This window comes from Spathaspora passalidarum (assembly GCF_000223485.1).
Source record: "Spathaspora passalidarum NRRL Y-27907 unplaced genomic scaffold SPAPAscaffold_5, whole genome shotgun sequence".
In the NCBI taxonomy this organism is placed as follows: Eukaryota; Fungi; Ascomycota; class Pichiomycetes; order Serinales; family Debaryomycetaceae; genus Spathaspora; species Spathaspora passalidarum.
The window spans coordinates 455,125-470,478 of NW_006767429.1; the positions used below are offsets into that span (position 1 = coordinate 455,125).

At 34.8% G+C, this 15,354-nt stretch overlaps 9 protein-coding genes across 9 annotated transcripts; 4 read left to right on the forward strand and 5 right to left on the reverse strand. All coding sequences in view use genetic code 12, as the record gives it.

Annotated features, from left to right (window-relative positions):
• Positions 1-733: 733 nt before the first annotated feature.
• Positions 734-3,079, reverse strand: SPAPADRAFT_51386 (uncharacterized protein; the record flags this gene model as incomplete). The annotated part of the gene is made up of 1 exon (XM_007376084.1): positions 734-3,079. One exon carries the CDS (start codon positions 3,077-3,079, stop codon positions 734-736), a length of 2,346 nt encoding a protein of 781 aa, XP_007376146.1.
• Positions 3,080-3,527: 448 nt separating this feature from the next.
• SPAPADRAFT_61931 (Mg-dependent acid phosphatase) lies at positions 3,528-4,828 on the forward strand (the record flags this gene model as incomplete). The annotated part of the gene is made up of 2 exons (XM_007376085.1): positions 3,528-4,372; positions 4,435-4,828. The coding sequence occupies one exon, from the start codon at positions 3,552-3,554 to the stop codon at positions 4,125-4,127; it is 576 nt and encodes a 191-aa protein (XP_007376147.1).
• On the reverse strand, positions 4,122-4,790 carry SPAPADRAFT_67437 (uncharacterized protein; the record flags this gene model as incomplete). The annotated part of the gene is made up of 2 exons (XM_007376086.1): positions 4,122-4,373; positions 4,437-4,790. The coding sequence occupies 2 exons, from the start codon at positions 4,753-4,755 to the stop codon at positions 4,207-4,209; spliced, it is 486 nt and encodes a 161-aa protein (XP_007376148.1).
• An 89-nt stretch (positions 4,829-4,917) lies between the features above and the next one.
• HTA1 (Hta1p) lies at positions 4,918-5,565 on the reverse strand (the record flags this gene model as incomplete). Its single annotated transcript, XM_007376087.1, is given in 2 exon segments — positions 4,918-5,505; positions 5,524-5,565. 1 exon segment carries the CDS (start codon positions 5,440-5,442, stop codon positions 5,047-5,049), a length of 396 nt encoding a protein of 131 aa, XP_007376149.1.
• A 339-nt stretch (positions 5,566-5,904) lies between these two features.
• Positions 5,905-6,486, forward strand: HTB1 (histone H2B; the record flags this gene model as incomplete). The annotated part of the gene is made up of 1 exon (XM_007376088.1): positions 5,905-6,486. The coding sequence occupies one exon, from the start codon at positions 5,945-5,947 to the stop codon at positions 6,335-6,337; it is 393 nt and encodes a 130-aa protein (XP_007376150.1).
• A 1,477-nt stretch (positions 6,487-7,963) lies between these two features.
• On the forward strand, positions 7,964-9,604 carry SGA1 (glucan 1,4-alpha-glucosidase; the record flags this gene model as incomplete). The annotated part of the gene is made up of 2 exons (XM_007376089.1): positions 7,964-8,070; positions 8,122-9,604. 2 exons carry the CDS (start codon positions 7,964-7,966, stop codon positions 9,602-9,604), a joined length of 1,590 nt encoding a protein of 529 aa, XP_007376151.1.
• A 142-nt stretch (positions 9,605-9,746) lies between these two features.
• Positions 9,747-12,248, reverse strand: SPAPADRAFT_141249 (putative ATPase; the record flags this gene model as incomplete). The annotated part of the gene is made up of 1 exon (XM_007376090.1): positions 9,747-12,248. One exon carries the CDS (start codon positions 12,246-12,248, stop codon positions 9,747-9,749), a length of 2,502 nt encoding a protein of 833 aa, XP_007376152.1.
• A 902-nt stretch (positions 12,249-13,150) lies between these two features.
• Positions 13,151-15,161, reverse strand: SPAPADRAFT_61945 (uncharacterized protein; the record flags this gene model as incomplete). Its single annotated transcript, XM_007376091.1, has 1 exon — positions 13,151-15,161. One exon carries the CDS (start codon positions 15,073-15,075, stop codon positions 14,392-14,394), a length of 684 nt encoding a protein of 227 aa, XP_007376153.1.
• Positions 13,513-14,313, forward strand: NCE103 (carbonate dehydratase; the record flags this gene model as incomplete). The annotated part of the gene is made up of 1 exon (XM_007376092.1): positions 13,513-14,313. The coding sequence occupies one exon, from the start codon at positions 13,513-13,515 to the stop codon at positions 14,311-14,313; it is 801 nt and encodes a 266-aa protein (XP_007376154.1).
• Positions 15,162-15,354: the final 193 nt, after the last annotated feature.

The following is a 15,354-nucleotide window of genomic DNA, read 5'->3' on the forward strand; positions in this document are numbered from 1 at the left end:
TCTTTGTGAACTACTTAGACAGCTAAGTTTGAAGGATTTTATAAATTGTGATGGGTTAAACAGTTGCTGTTATGTATCGTGAAGTAACATTGCGAAGCTAAGTGACGTATAAAATTTTTGCAGCCATTCCTCTGTAACTCCGGCAACTCTTCACAGGAGTAAACATTGTTATTTCATTTTACCCTCCAATCAATCAAGTTCGCTAATTGTATGTTGGGAAGTTTGATTGCTTGATATTTACTTTGGAATATTGCTATAGGCTTGATTAAATGTTTAATACCTTGCTCTAGTTTCGGATTGAAATATTTTAGTTAGCTGGTTGCTTCAGTCCTTGGAAAAGTGGATTTCGTTTTATGTATTTTGTTTGAGTAAATCAAGAAACAAAATAAAGAAAAGGGTAATCCTATTGTAAGTACTCTCTTTTGGACCTGCCATTTTTTTATTGTTGGGTAGAGACTCTCACTTTATGTAAGACTAAAATTATTCCATGTTTTAAAGAACTTTACCTGTTGTAATGTATATTTTTAGGATCAATATCCAGTTATTATTGAAGCGCTTAGAGATATCTTGAGTAGAATAACAAAGTTCAAATTTATTATAATCAGTTCACTAAAAAAATCAGGTAAATAATTTCCCTGCCCATGCCAACCAACCAACCATATATAAAAATAAAGCTACAAACTTATATCATAGAAAAAAATGATTATTAAAAAAAAATGGGAAATCATTGTTCTCATTGGCCATTTGAGCTAACAGATGATAAAATTTCGAAGTCTGATGCATCTTCTTCGTCATCTGCCACACTGATAACGTCGTAATCTTCGTCGGAATCATTGCCTTCGGGTGTTTCGATACTTTGAATTGCATCCAAATATTCAGATCCTGCGTCTATATGCAAACTTTCTCTGGGGATCTCAGGCAATACCACCGAATGAAATGAGCCAGAAGACTCTTGTTCATCGGGACTACTCATTTCCATCTTCTCGTCAATAGATTCAGTGTTTGAAGTATGGCCCTCGGTATCCTGAGGAGAAGTAGGGGTGGATGTTTCAAAAGTAAATCTACCTGACAAACAATCAGAATCCATATCACAAAAGGCAGTGGTATGATCATTTCTCATAAGCAACTTAAATGGGTACTTTGTATGAGCGTTACTAAGGCTAATGTTAAACTTCCCAACTTTTCCAGGTGAAATACCATGATTCTTACGAATAATAATTGCGACAACAGATTTGTTGAAACAATTAACAATCTCAAACTTCAAATTTGAGCAGTCTATTGTTTTCCCTGATTTATTGGTAATAATAATTTGAGACAAAGTTCCAGACTTTGGAACTAAAGAGACAAGAACTTCGTCACCTTCACCGAGTACCAGAGACTCGTCTTCATCCTTTCCTACAACAACCACGGAACCTTCCTTCACTTTATCTAAATCTTCAGAGCTATCAGCGAGAGCCCTCTCATCATGGATGATTTCAGGAGTGTTACTCTCTGACTTTCGTTCTTCTTCGACCACATGATTAGGCAACTTTATAGCGGCAATAGTCAAGACTGAATCCGTATAATTCTGGTAATCCCCTTCTAAAACTGCATTGGATGTGGTAATTCTCAAACGAGTACCTTCAATCTTGTCTAAATCGTCGTTTAATTTGCCTAAATTGTAAAATCTTTGTTGACCTGGTTTGACGTCACTAGCATTCTTCACCATAACTGTGTCGTGTTTATCTGAGTTAAAGAATTCAAATCTTAAGGTTCCACCCTTGATCACGTCATTGGAATTATTTGTTAACATTAATGAAATGATACGTGAATTTTGAGAAGATTTCTTGGGACGAATCACAATTTGTCCTTCGCCTGTTGTAAAGATGGGAGTTACTTCACGATCAGAACTTGTAGTTGGTGTGAGACTAGCTTCAACTGGGTCTGAAGTTTCCACAATTTCGGTTTTGGCAGCTTCGATTATGCTCTTTAAAATTGCAAACTTTAATTCGTCATCTTCTGGGTCAATCTCATATGCTTTAGCATCAACAAGCTCAACTAATTGATTGTATCTTTCAGAATCTTTTACGTAATGTTCCAAATCAGCAGCAAAGTCTCCATAACAAGCTTCATTCCCAAATACCTTTTCCAAAGTTTCCTTTGTTTCCTTAGAACCATCCAAAGGAATATCTAAAATTATGTCATTCCCTCTTACGTCACAAGTTGGTCCGGTTCTAAGAGGTTCTGGACAATGAAATGGTTGATAATGAGGAGCTTGTTTGAAAAATGATGGATTGGGATCAGTAATCTTGGCCATGGCATGGGAATGTAAATGAGTTCCGTAGTCTTTCTTTTCCTTTTGCTGTTTGGCCTCGCAGGAAGCACATAAATCAAAATTTGGACAAACTAAACAACAATATCTAATCCCTCGAATAGGAACAAAGTCATTTGGATGGCATATATCACAACAAATGTTACTATGCACTGGAACGTCTTCTTCTTCTTCTTTTGGTACATCTGAAACATCAGCCTCCATAGAATCGGAGGTGACATTTGTATTGACTTCAGCAGCTGAAGTGGGCTCAGTGGTAGTTGGCTTATGTTCACTTAGTTCTCTCAACACTTGGTTATTTGCCAGTGCCAAATCATTAAAAAGTTCCTTGAAATGTTCAAAAGCGGCCTCGATTAATGCATCACCTAAACTTGCAAAATCAAGAGCACTAGTAGATCTAACCTTAGATTTGCTATTCGAAGAGTAGGTTCCAGAAGGTGAAGAATCTGTCACCAACAATCTGACATGATTCTTCACCTTTAAACTTCTAGCAAGAGATCTGAAATCATCACTGGAATCCAAGGGAATGAAATCCTTGTGCTTTTTCGATTTTCTGGTGTAAGACACAAATTGGTCATTGCTTGTTAATTCACCATTTAAAGCCTTAGATAATAGTTCAGTTAATGCTGCCTTTGTCTTAACAGAAGCAAATTGTTCTCTTCCAACATGAATGGTTCGTTCAAGTGGCGCAGCCTCTGAAGATGTTGATTCTCCTGGAACTCTATTTATAGAGATCTTGAGGGTAATTTGATGATGGTGGTTGCTCATTTCCTGGATTGTTATTCCTTTATAATATGATGGTGGCAAAAATTATAATGCAGAGGGAGTGGATAGGATATTAAAGTTTTATACCTGAGCAAAATAACAAAAACTAAAATATGGATTGACTAGTTTAGGGGGGGTGGGGATGTAAAGGTTGAAAATGAACTTGTATTCAAATCAAGAAGAAGCAGAATTAGCAAAACCAAAAGTAAATCAAGGTGGCAAACAAGAAAAATATGAAAATCACTTAATTTTTTCTGTAAGGATAGGTGATTTCATCCCTTAAATAATTTAATGTGATCATTTTTGAAAGTTGGGGAAACGATAAGAATAGGACTGCATATGATGCTTTTTTTTTGCTGTCGGGTTAATTATTGTTTCTTCCTGATATGCCGGTTGTGACGTGCTTGTGCGTAACCAGAATTTTTTCACACGCTAAGAAATTGTGTTGCAAGCAAGAGGAGTTGAGAATAAACAGATGGAAAAATATCCCAAAGCGGTTGTTTTCGATTTAGACTACACTCTATGGCCATGTTGGTGTGATACACATATCAGGGTTCCTATCAAATCTGTTTCCCCTACAGAAATAGTAGATCGTTCGGGTATGAAACTTTCCTTCTATCCTGATGTTGAATCGATTCTATTGGAACTATTTGATAATGGAATCAAAATTATAGGAGCAAGTAGAACAGCTGCTCCGGAAATTGCCAGAAAAATTTTGACACTCTTGCACATTAGAGATAAGCCAGCTATTACATATTTCCACAGTTTGCAATGGGGCCAAGGTTCCAAGATCAAACATATTCAATCTGCGGCCAAGCAACTAAACCTTTTGCAAGAATTGCAACAAGGTTATTTTGTTCTATATGATGATGAGCTACGAAACCGTGATGTTGTTTCTATTAACTGTCATTTTGCACATATTCCTGATGAGACGGTGGGTATCACTAAACAGATATTTTTAAATGAATTAAAGCTTTGGTCAAAGTTTTTGGAGCAAGTTGAAAAGCAGCAGAGTGCTGCACGTAAACAAAGACAAATACAACTAGTATGATAGATAGACTATATTATTCTAGCTAATATATAAATAGAAGTGTAATTGTACAAAATAGTAGGTGGATAAAAGCTTAGTATCAGGAACTACCAAAATACCTTTGGATAGAAATCAATAGACTAAGGATGATTTGCGTTATATTGACGTTGAAAATTACGTTGTAACTATGTAGGATTTTCCTGAATTGATTTAACAAGGGACACAAGGTTATCATGAGAAGCATTAGGGGGAGGGTTGACCTCTTTCTTAAGGACTGTTAGTAAATACTGTAGTTAATTAAAGTGTAATGAAAATTACTTATACATACCTGGCTCAACCAGCTCTTTAAATTATCATTGGACCACTCGGCTATATCCACATAACTTTGATCGTGAAGTTTGGAAGCCAGTAAATCTACTTGTGATTCGTGAAGTTCGATTGGTTCATTAGATTGTTCTTCTTCAATTTCTTCTTCCTGTACTTCTCTTTCTTGTTGCCTTTCACCGGTTATGTAGTTCCATATGCTTGTTTTCAAATGAGGAAAGGTATTCAATACTAAATAGCCTGTACCTAAGATGACAGCGCCGGCTGCCAAACTAAACTTCAAGTTCTTGGCTTTATTGACTGGTTTCTTTAACTGAAGGGACATTTCTCTAATATTATTAGGAGATGAGAATGTTGAATGTGGAAAAAGCTGATATAGATAAGATCAGGGGCTAATCGATTTGTTGAGTTGAGGATATTCGCCCATCAGAGAAAAAAAAATTGGAGTGTGACAAAATGAAATGTAACCGCGGTACGTAGATAACGAAAAAAACTGTGGAGATTGACTAATATAATGATATTTTCATTAACAAATATGGGACATTTATAGATATAAATATATATAATACACAAAGAACTAAAAATTGAGAATAAAATTAGCAGTTAACCACTACGCTTACAATTCTTGAGAAGCTTTGGTGGCCTTACCGGACTTCTTTGGTAATAAGTTTTGGTGGATGTTTGGTAAGACACCACCTTGGGCAATTGTAACGTGACCCAATAACTTGTTCAATTCTTCATCATTTCTGATGGCTAATTGTAAGTGTCTTGGGATAATTCTGGACTTCTTGTTGTCTCTAGCAGCGTTACCGGCTAATTCTAAAATTTCGGCAGATAAATATTCTAAGACAGAAGTTAAGTAAACTGGAGCACCAGAACCAATTCTTTGAGCGTAGTTACCCTTTCTCAATAATCTGTGAACTCTACCAACTGGGAAAGTTAAACCAGCCTTGGCTGATCTTGAAGTTGAGGCCTTTTCTGAAGAACCAGCTTTTCCTTTACCACCAGACATTTTATATGTGTTTGTTTTATATAGATACTAATAAAATTAATAAATCTTTAGAAAGAAAGAAAAATTTAATACAACGGCCAAAAAAAAAATTGAATAAACACGGATATACTTAACTATATATATGCCATATACTTATGTTTGTGTGCATTTTATTCTCCCCCTGGGATTCCTCATCTGGTGGCGTGTAGTGAATTGAAAGCCAAATATTTTGGTCGCGAAAAATGGTGCTCATTTTTACACACTCGAATGTGTAATTTTCAAACCGCTTTTGACTGCGTACTTTTCGGTCTGCTACAGTATTTTTCCTCCCGTTATGCGCAGCTGCGAAAACATAAACAATCCCTGGAGTCAAATTCAAAATACGTGTAATCACCTAACTATCTGTGTTTGTTCGGCATATTTATAAGCATTGGAATCCCAATATTTAGAATATTTCTATATACTTTTTTTGTTCTTTTGATCATTAGTTAATCGTTTTACATTTATACTATATTAATTCATAATGGCACCAAAAGCTGAAAAGAAACCTGCTTCCAAGGCTCCTGCTGAAAAGAAGCCTGCTGCTAAGAAGACCGCTTCCTCCGATTCTGGTAAGAAGAGAACCAAGGCTAGAAAGGAAACCTACTCCTCTTACATCTATAAGGTCTTAAAGCAAACTCATCCAGACACTGGTATTTCTCAAAAGGCTATGTCTATTATGAACTCCTTTGTCAACGATATCTTTGAAAGAATTGCTTCTGAAGCTTCTAAGTTAGCTGCTTACAACAAGAAATCTACCATTTCTGCTAGAGAAATACAAACTGCTGTTAGATTAATCTTGCCTGGTGAATTAGCTAAGCACGCTGTTTCCGAAGGTACTAGAGCTGTTACCAAGTACTCTTCTGCTTCTAACTAAGCGAAGATTAATGTTACGTGTTCTTGAATGTTTCTTCTAATTGAGCAATGCTCGTTTTGGAAGTAACTGTGTATTTTTAGGTATTCTTTAATTCGTATTTTAGTATTTTTATAATGTATATATATGTCAAAAAAACATATTTTATTTGGATTAAAATTATATTGTAGACTTAAGCATGTGGTTTATGGACTGTTACGTGGACAATATTTTGGAAAATGCTATTTTCATTCATGTAGCTTTCAGTTTGTTTCGGAATTGCAAAAAAAAAAATTTTGTAGGCAAATCAAAATTTTGAATTATTTTTTTAGGCTTATTCGAGTAGATCATTCTTTTCTTTTTACAGTGGAGTTAGTGAAAATTTTTCATGTTATGACTCCTCCATTTTACGAACAAAGTATGTCAAAGGGGAGAACCCGTGGGTATCTACAAATTTTAAACCAATGGTTGAGAATTGTATAACAATTACCTGTTGTAGATAAGGATAATCCGTGACAAGAGTGATTCTAGAACAGCAGAAAATTTCATTACATTTTTGATAAGAATTTTGTCAAATAGTTGAAAAAATATTGTCTAACACACCAAAAAAAATTTAGTTGAATGAAAGGACATGTAATTGCTTGATTGCTAAACATCAGCATGTGATAATTGCCATGTGGTTTTTCGTGATTGATGATGCCACTAACTTGAAATTGTTAGCTAATAGTACTTACGTTTACCGAGTTTCACGCATCCGCAACCGGAACAAGGTAGAAAAGAAAAAAAAAAATGACGCCGTTGCATAGTAGCGCATGCTTTTTTTGACGAAAATATTTCAAACAATGGTCACGCTTCAGATGTCAATTTCCCCAGATTTGTTCCCCCTCCATCGGAACAACTGGCCTATAATAGAGCCATTTGTTTTCGACGAATATTTTCGTGTCTTGTATAAATACCCGAGGAAATAACCATCGACATGACTGTAGAGTCAATATTTTCTTTTTCTTGTAATCAAGTCCAATCATTTTTATAAATATTTGATTTTTAAGGTTTATTATAGATCAAAGATTAACAATCTTAGAGAATTTCGGGTTAACTTATAGAGAATATTAAAGAAAAAGTTTCAAGTTTGATTTAGACTTATTGACCAAAGGCAAATTTGAATTTTGTGAATTTTCATTGAGACGTTATTTTTTTCCTAACTCAATAGCAACGTTTAGTTATTTTTGCAACTTGTTTTCCAGATTAGAGAACAATTGCTATCATTAGTTGCTATCATAAAATTAGAACAATCAACTACTTATCACCGTGTTGTGTGAACATCCACACAAGTTTGATAGAGAAGAATAACACGTTTATAAAAGTCCATCTAGATTTCTAATCTCGACCGTGGTTTTGATTATAAGTTCTTGGCTATTATTGTTTTTCTTCAGAATTTTTTTTGCAATTGGTTACCAAAAAATTTAATTGTGACATAACCGTCAGTGTTTGCAACTCAACTTAGCAACCACTACCTTCTTAGTCTGGTACAATATCTAATCAAGGAGTTTACAGGATTCGACAAACCCACCATAGGATTTGTAAGTCATCGTTGTACAGAAACATACAAATAAAACACAAACATAAAGAAAAAAAAAAGAGAATAAAGTCATGAAACTATCCAATTTCCTACTATATTCCATTGCATTTACTCAAACTGTTTCTGGTATTGTGATTCCTCAACATGTTCTTGATGGAGAACCTCCTGCCCCTATAAGGTCATCCATATTTTCACTGTTTTCGGTTCAATCCATCCTATCATTATTTAGCCCATATCAAAGTATATCAGATCTTGACTTTGAAACTTGGCTTGAGAAACAAAAGGCAGAGTCATTTCACCTGATTTTGAATAACATCGGCGGTACAAGTGAAGTGTTTGATGAAATGGAGGTATACAAGGGTGTGGTGATTGCCTCTCCTTCGAAGATCTATCCCAATTACTTTTATCAATGGACAAGAGATGCAGCTATAACAATAAAGACTTTATTATATGAATTGGAGGATCAGCTCAACACTTCTAGTTCTGAAGTTTCCAAAGATACCGGTAAGCTCGTTAATGTTATTGAAAGTTATATTGAAAATAGTTATAATTTGCAAAGGTTACCAAATCTTTCAGGTTCTTTTGAAGATGATGACAAGAGCGGATTGGGGGAACCTAAATTCCATGTTAATAATACCCCATTCAATGAAGTCTGGGGAAGACCTCAAAGGGATGGTCCAGGTTTAAGGGCAGCCACTATTATGTATTATCTTGAGATATTGAACAAGTTTGATAAGCAGGTTCAATCTGAATTTTTGAAATCAACTGGGTTCATTTACAAGAAGATTATAAAGCCTGACTTGATCTACATTATGAAGAACTGGGATTTAGAAGGGTTTGATCTTTGGGAAGAAATTAATGCTGTCCACTTTTTCACCTCAATTACTCAATTGAGGGCAATCAAGGATGGTATCTTCTGGGCTGAACATTTCCATGATGAATCATTCAAAGAAAGCTTAGTTTCTACGTTTGGTGAATTACAGGAGGCAATTGAGAATGAATTAGGGTTTAAATCGGATATGTTACCTCATATAATCGAATGCCCTTCGATCTGGAAGATTGGGAAAAGAAAAGGTTTGGATGCTGCTTCATTACTTGGATCCATACACTCCCATGAAACTTCTGAACTTAGAAGAGATGATCCGTTACCAATCCCATTTGATATTGACGATAGTTCTATTATCAATACTCTTGCTGCCATGGTTGCCGATATGAAGTTTAGATATCCAATTAATCATAACAAGATTGGTCTTTTTGGCACTGGTGTAGCATTGGGAAGATATCCTGAAGATATATATGATGGTTATTCTACTACAGAAGGTAACCCATGGTTTATTAGTACCGCTACTGCCGGAGAAATCATTTATAGGATGATTTTTAAGTTGAAATCATATCGACAGGATATAATTATTAATGCTTCTAACCGGGACTTTTTCCATCAATTTATTAACTTTGAAAACAGTGATGATGAAGGCGACGATATGGTTATTCCTTTTAATTCAGCTGCATATAATATGATGATAGCTAACTTGTTCAAGTTCTCAGATTCGTTTTTGCAAGTGGTTAAGGAACATGTTGATTCTCAAGGAAGAATGTCCGAGCAGTTTAATAAATACCATGGATATATGCAAGGTGCACGCGAATTAACTTGGAGTTATAGTGCCGTTTGGAATGCTATTAGATGGAGAGAAAAGACTTTAAAGGTTTTATAAATTTAAACGTTTGTTGTATTGTTGTGTTTGACTTTGATTATGATTGTTTATGTTAGTTTAGTATTGTGAATGTAAATATTTAACATTTCTGCAAAATCTATAAAATGAGCTTGCAGTGTAATTTCTAACTAGTGATACACTTTTATTTATCCATGTTGTTGACTGTTTCAAAAATGGTAATATTGTTAAACTTGGAATCATCAACTGAAGTATAACATTGGGGTGATCTATCCAACAATTCAGAGACTTCTTCAGTTGTTAAAACAGGCTGGTACTTCTCATCAGTAAATGTAAATTCAGGTGCTTTATCTTGAACATTTTCTTTATCACTTGAATGTTTAAAGTTGTACTTTGTCAATTCAATCAATTCTTTGACATTTAATTCCAAATCTTTGTCATCACCACCAATTAATTTCTTGAGTTTATTAAACTTAAATTCTCCCATTTGAATAATCAACTTTTCAAGAAATCTCTTTGAAGTTGACTTACTAATCAAGATTTCTTCAATTGAATCTCGAATAACAAAGCGGAAGATCTTCACTGGTTTAATTTGTCCAATTCTGTGAACTCTATCAATTGCTTGCAAATCCATTTGAGGGTTCCAATCATTATCAAAAAGGATTACTGTGTCGGCACCAGTTAAATTGATTCCTAATCCTCCTGCACGGGTAGATAATAAGAAAACAGATTCTGGAGAACCTGGTTTATTGAATTGTGAGATTTGAGATTCTCGATCAAGTTGGGAAGTTGATCCATCTAATCGACAAACTTCGATCTCCTGGAAATGAAACCAATCTTGCAAAAGATCTAATAATTTTGTAAATTGTGAAAATATTAAAATTTTATGCCCTTGTGAAATCAAGGGTTTCACCAATTGGTTTAAAGCTTGAAATTTAGCTGAGTTCGAAATAAGTGCTTCCATGAATTTTGTATCATTTTTGTTTCCTTCTTCAATTAGGAAAGGTTCATAATAAACATAAGGAGAATTACAAATGTTTCGTAATTGCATCATAAGGTTTTGTAAGGACAAGTGTCGTATGGATTTATAGATCTTTCGGTATAACGATTGTAAGATTGCGTCTTGTTTAGCTTGTTTACTTCTGGGTAAGTTTTCAAGCACTTGTTCATAAGTAATTTCATCACTACTTGTATCAATTGAAACAGAATCTTCTTCTTCAAATTCATCATCAGTATTAACTTCAATATAAGAGGTGACATGTTTACCTTCCTTATGAGTAACTTTTCCACCATATACTGCTTGTAAAAATTGATCAATTCTGTGCAAATCGTTCTTGAATAAATTCCAATGATTATATTTTATAAATTCCTTTAAATTTACCTCAATTAAACTTGCAAATAACTGGGAATTAATTGCATCATAATAAATTTTTCGTTGTAATTCAGTCAAAGGAATTTGAATCAAATACTCCTTTTTAGGTGGTAAATCCTTAATCACATCTTTCTTTAATCTTCTCAAGATGAAAGGTTTTAAAATTGTATGCAAATTCTTAATTAATGCTTCTTGGATATTGAATTTGATTAATTTCTTAGTTTCTTCATCTTCTTCATCCGTAGTTAGACTTGTCAATTCATCAAAATTAAACCATTGTTGGAATAATTCTAAATCATGAAAAATATCAGGTAAGATAAAGTTTAATAATGACCATAATTCATTAAGATTGTTTTGTAATGGTGTACCAGTTAATAATAATCTATTGCTAACGTTTAATTTCTTCAAAAACTTGATCAAAACACATTCATTGTTCTTAAGTCTATGACCTTCGTCTACGATAAGATAATTCCAATTAATTGTCGACAATTTGTTAAAATCCTTGATGGAGATCTCATATGAAGTTATTATTATATTCAATTTAGAACTCTTGCTGGTTAAGTTAATTTTGTTTCTTTCTACTTTATTTCCAGTATATTTAAGCACTTTAATCTTGGGTGCAAATCTAGAAACTTCATTATACCAATTTGACAAGGTGGAAAGCGGAACCACAATTAAGAAAGGACCAGTAATTCCCTGCTCAATTAAAAAACTAAGAAAGGCAATACATTGAACAGTTTTCCCTAACCCCATTTCATCGGCTAATATCCCATTCAATCCATTTTGATATAGAGTGACTAACCACTCCAAACCATCCAATTGGTAGTCTTTTAATGTGCACCCAGTTATAAGCTTTGGTTGGGTAGTTTTGTTCTCTGTCGTGTTTTGCTGAGATTCCTCGATTGCTTTACGCGTAGATTTGGTTGATTCAGATATGTTTGTCGACAACATGGAGACAATATCTTGTTTGGGTTTGGCAGAACCTCTAGTTCTTCTCTTCTTTCTGGGTGGTGTTTCTTCGGGCGTTGGTTGTTGCTTTGGCTGTTCTGGTTGTGGTTGCTGTTGCTGCTGGTTCTGTAAAGATGTTTGCAAGATATTATCTGCTATGATCTTTGAATAAATCTGTGATCTTTCAATAAGATTGTTTAATCTAGCAAACTTTAGATCTTTTGATAATTTATTGAACTCTTGTTGTTCTTCATGGCTGTCAATGAGTACCAGTTGTTGCTCTTGAACCAACTTCTTTAATTCACCTATACTTTCTGAATGATGAAGCTCGTCATCGCTGATTTCAATAGGTGGGCTTGTTGTCATTTTTAATGCAGTGAACCTGACTGATCTATACGAAAACACGTCTTGAAAATATAAAAGCGAAAAAAAAATTAAATTTACCAAATCGTGTCTCGTATCACGTGATCGTGAACTTGAAATTGTTTGAACCCAGAATTCCTCTGATCACCATGTTTTATGACTTCGGATAAGTGAAATTCTCAACTCAGAAAAGATAACTTCTGTTGAGCTGATGAAATTTAATATTGATCAGCTTAAGAAAACTCACCCTAGCCGCCTGTTTCTGCACTGCCTGTAAACTGTATATTCGGCGATGACTTTGTGTGATGCGCTGTATGTCACATCGCGCTTAAATGTGCATTACCCTTTCCGGAAGTGAGTCAAAAGTCAACGGCCCAACAAATTTCTTTTTCTTTTTCTTTTTGCTTATTTTTTTTTTTCTATTTTTCATGCAAAATTTTTCTTTGCAATGTAACTCCGACAAAGGCCAAGGAACAAAATCATTATCTTTGGTATGCCTGTGATCTACAAGCGGGATGTAGATCTGTGTCTTTGAAAATCGTCAAGGGGAGTAAATAGCTGTAGTAAATGTCAGGTTCATCGGAGTTGTAAACCCTTGCATATATTAGGTAAGCTCGGGGTTTAAAGTAAATAATCGCTCCGAACAATAACACGACGGGGGGATAATCGAGTATTTTTTAATGTGATAACATTAACTAGTAATTTAATTGGTGTAAAATCAATAATATTTTACAGATTAAAAGTGATGTCATTACTTCCATTTACTATGTATTTTGCATGTTATCGTTTCGGTCACCACTAACATGCAAAAAAGTGGTGAAGACCAAAAATATTCAAACCCAAATTTTTTAAGATTATAAATTCTATAATATCCCCTTTTTACGCTTTTTAGTTTTGGTTTATTTCAGTATTATACTATTAGGTTGCTCCTACATATCCGAACAATAATATCGGTTATTAAACAGTCAGTTGCGAATTAATATCGCCCGATAAGAAAGCTCCCCGCTCCCCCTTGCTATTTTTCGCAGTATTTCTTTTTTTGGCATTACTACCGATAACACACACGTTGATTCACGCACCACTTTTGTCGTCAGTTGAAACCCAGAAGTGTCTGATATACTAATCCTAAACATCCCCTTGCACTATTTATAAACTACCGTTGATTTCCTTTCGGTTTGCACCAACTTTGTGGTACAGAAAACCCAGACTTATTACTACTCCTGTTGTATCTTTCAGTACACGCTACATATCCAGCACGATTTCAACTATGGGAAAGAGAAATATTTTACAGTATCAAATGGAACACGATCATGAAACTGACTTATCTACCACGCCGTCGGAAGAGCAATTACAAGATGCCAAGAAAAGAGACGTAGCTACTCATGATAATTTCCCATTCACCTTATCAAGAGAATCCACCAAGGCCGAATTCTTGGCTAATAACCGTTATTTCGTTGACTCTATCCGTCATAACCACGGCGATTTGGTTTTTGAATTGAATGGTAAAGGTCAATCTCCACATACTTTATGGATTGGATGTTCTGATTCTCGTGCTGGTGATCAATGTTTAGCTACTTTACCAGGGGAAATCTTTGTTCATAGAAATATTGCCAATATTGTTAATGCCAATGATATCAGTAGTCAAGGTGTTATACAATTTGCCATTGAAGTCTTGAAAGTCAAGAAGATTATTGTCTGTGGTCATACCGACTGTGGTGGTATTTGGGCTTCATTATCAAGAAAGAAGATTGGTGGTGTTTTGGATCTTTGGCTTAACCCAGTGAGACATATACGGGCTGCCAATTTGCAACTTTTAAATCAATATAATGATGAGCCTAAAGAAAAAGCCAGAAAGTTGGCTGAATTGAATGTTATTGCTTCAGTTACTGCTTTAAAGAGACACCCAAGTGCTTCATTAGCATTAAAAAATGGTACTATTGAAGTTTGGGGTATGATGTATGATGTTGCTACTGGGTATATTTCGGAAATTGAAATCCCAGATGATGAATTTGAAGACTTGTTCCATGTTCATGACGACCATAATGAAGATGAATACAATCCACATTAAAATATGATAGATATATAGACCTTTTTTTTTGTATAGATTTTTGTATATAAGTATTAATAATGACTAGATTTGATTGCTCTATATTTTATCATAGAATTCATTATCACCAGTGTTGTGATCCCACTTTAAGTTGAATCTTCCTTCAGGAAGTTTATATTCTTCGACAGCTTTAATCACTTCTTCCACGGTATTGGCAACCTTAATGATTTCACCATTCTTTACGGACACAAACTGAGAATCAATTGAAGCTTGGATGAACTTCAAAAATGAATCAAAAAACCCATTGATGTTAAAAATAACAATTGGCTTGTCATGAATACTCAATTGCTGCCAAGTAACCACTTCCATCAATTCTTCTAAAGTTCCGTATCCACCAGGAAGTGCCACAAATGCATCAGCTTCTTGTCCCATTAATCTTTTTCTAGTATGCATGTCTTTAACCAAAGTAGTATGACCGTATTCTTTAGAATCAGGAATTGGAGTTAATCCATTATGATTGTCAATATTATGTTCCTCTGGCTTGACTTCTGTACGTTCACGAGAAATCAATGCTTCTGGGATGATTCCATGAACATATCCACGTTTGCTGGCACATCCATTAGCAACTGCCCCCATTAATCCAGTGGATCCACCTCCATAAACCAATCCCCATTGTTTATCAGCAAGGGCATTGCCTAATTTCTTGGCTTGATTGACAAATGAGGGATCACTACCAGAGGATGATCCACAGAATACACATAGTTTAGTTGTTGGAGTTGACATTTTGAGTTTATATTTTAGTTGGATTCAGTCGTGTGGATTCTTTCCAAGTTTATATCTTGCACAATCTTGAACTAAAAATGAGATTGATTGGGAATGTGCGTAAACAGGAGACGGAATTTCACGGTATCTCCGCGGAAGACAACCACTTTTTTTTCTTCTTCTGACTGTGCTTTTGTTTTGCCCACACCATTGTTTGTTTGATCTGGTTAGTCACTTACACATTTACACATTTACAGCAGCAAGTTCAAAATGTAATAAAATTGAAAAGCGTGCTTTTTT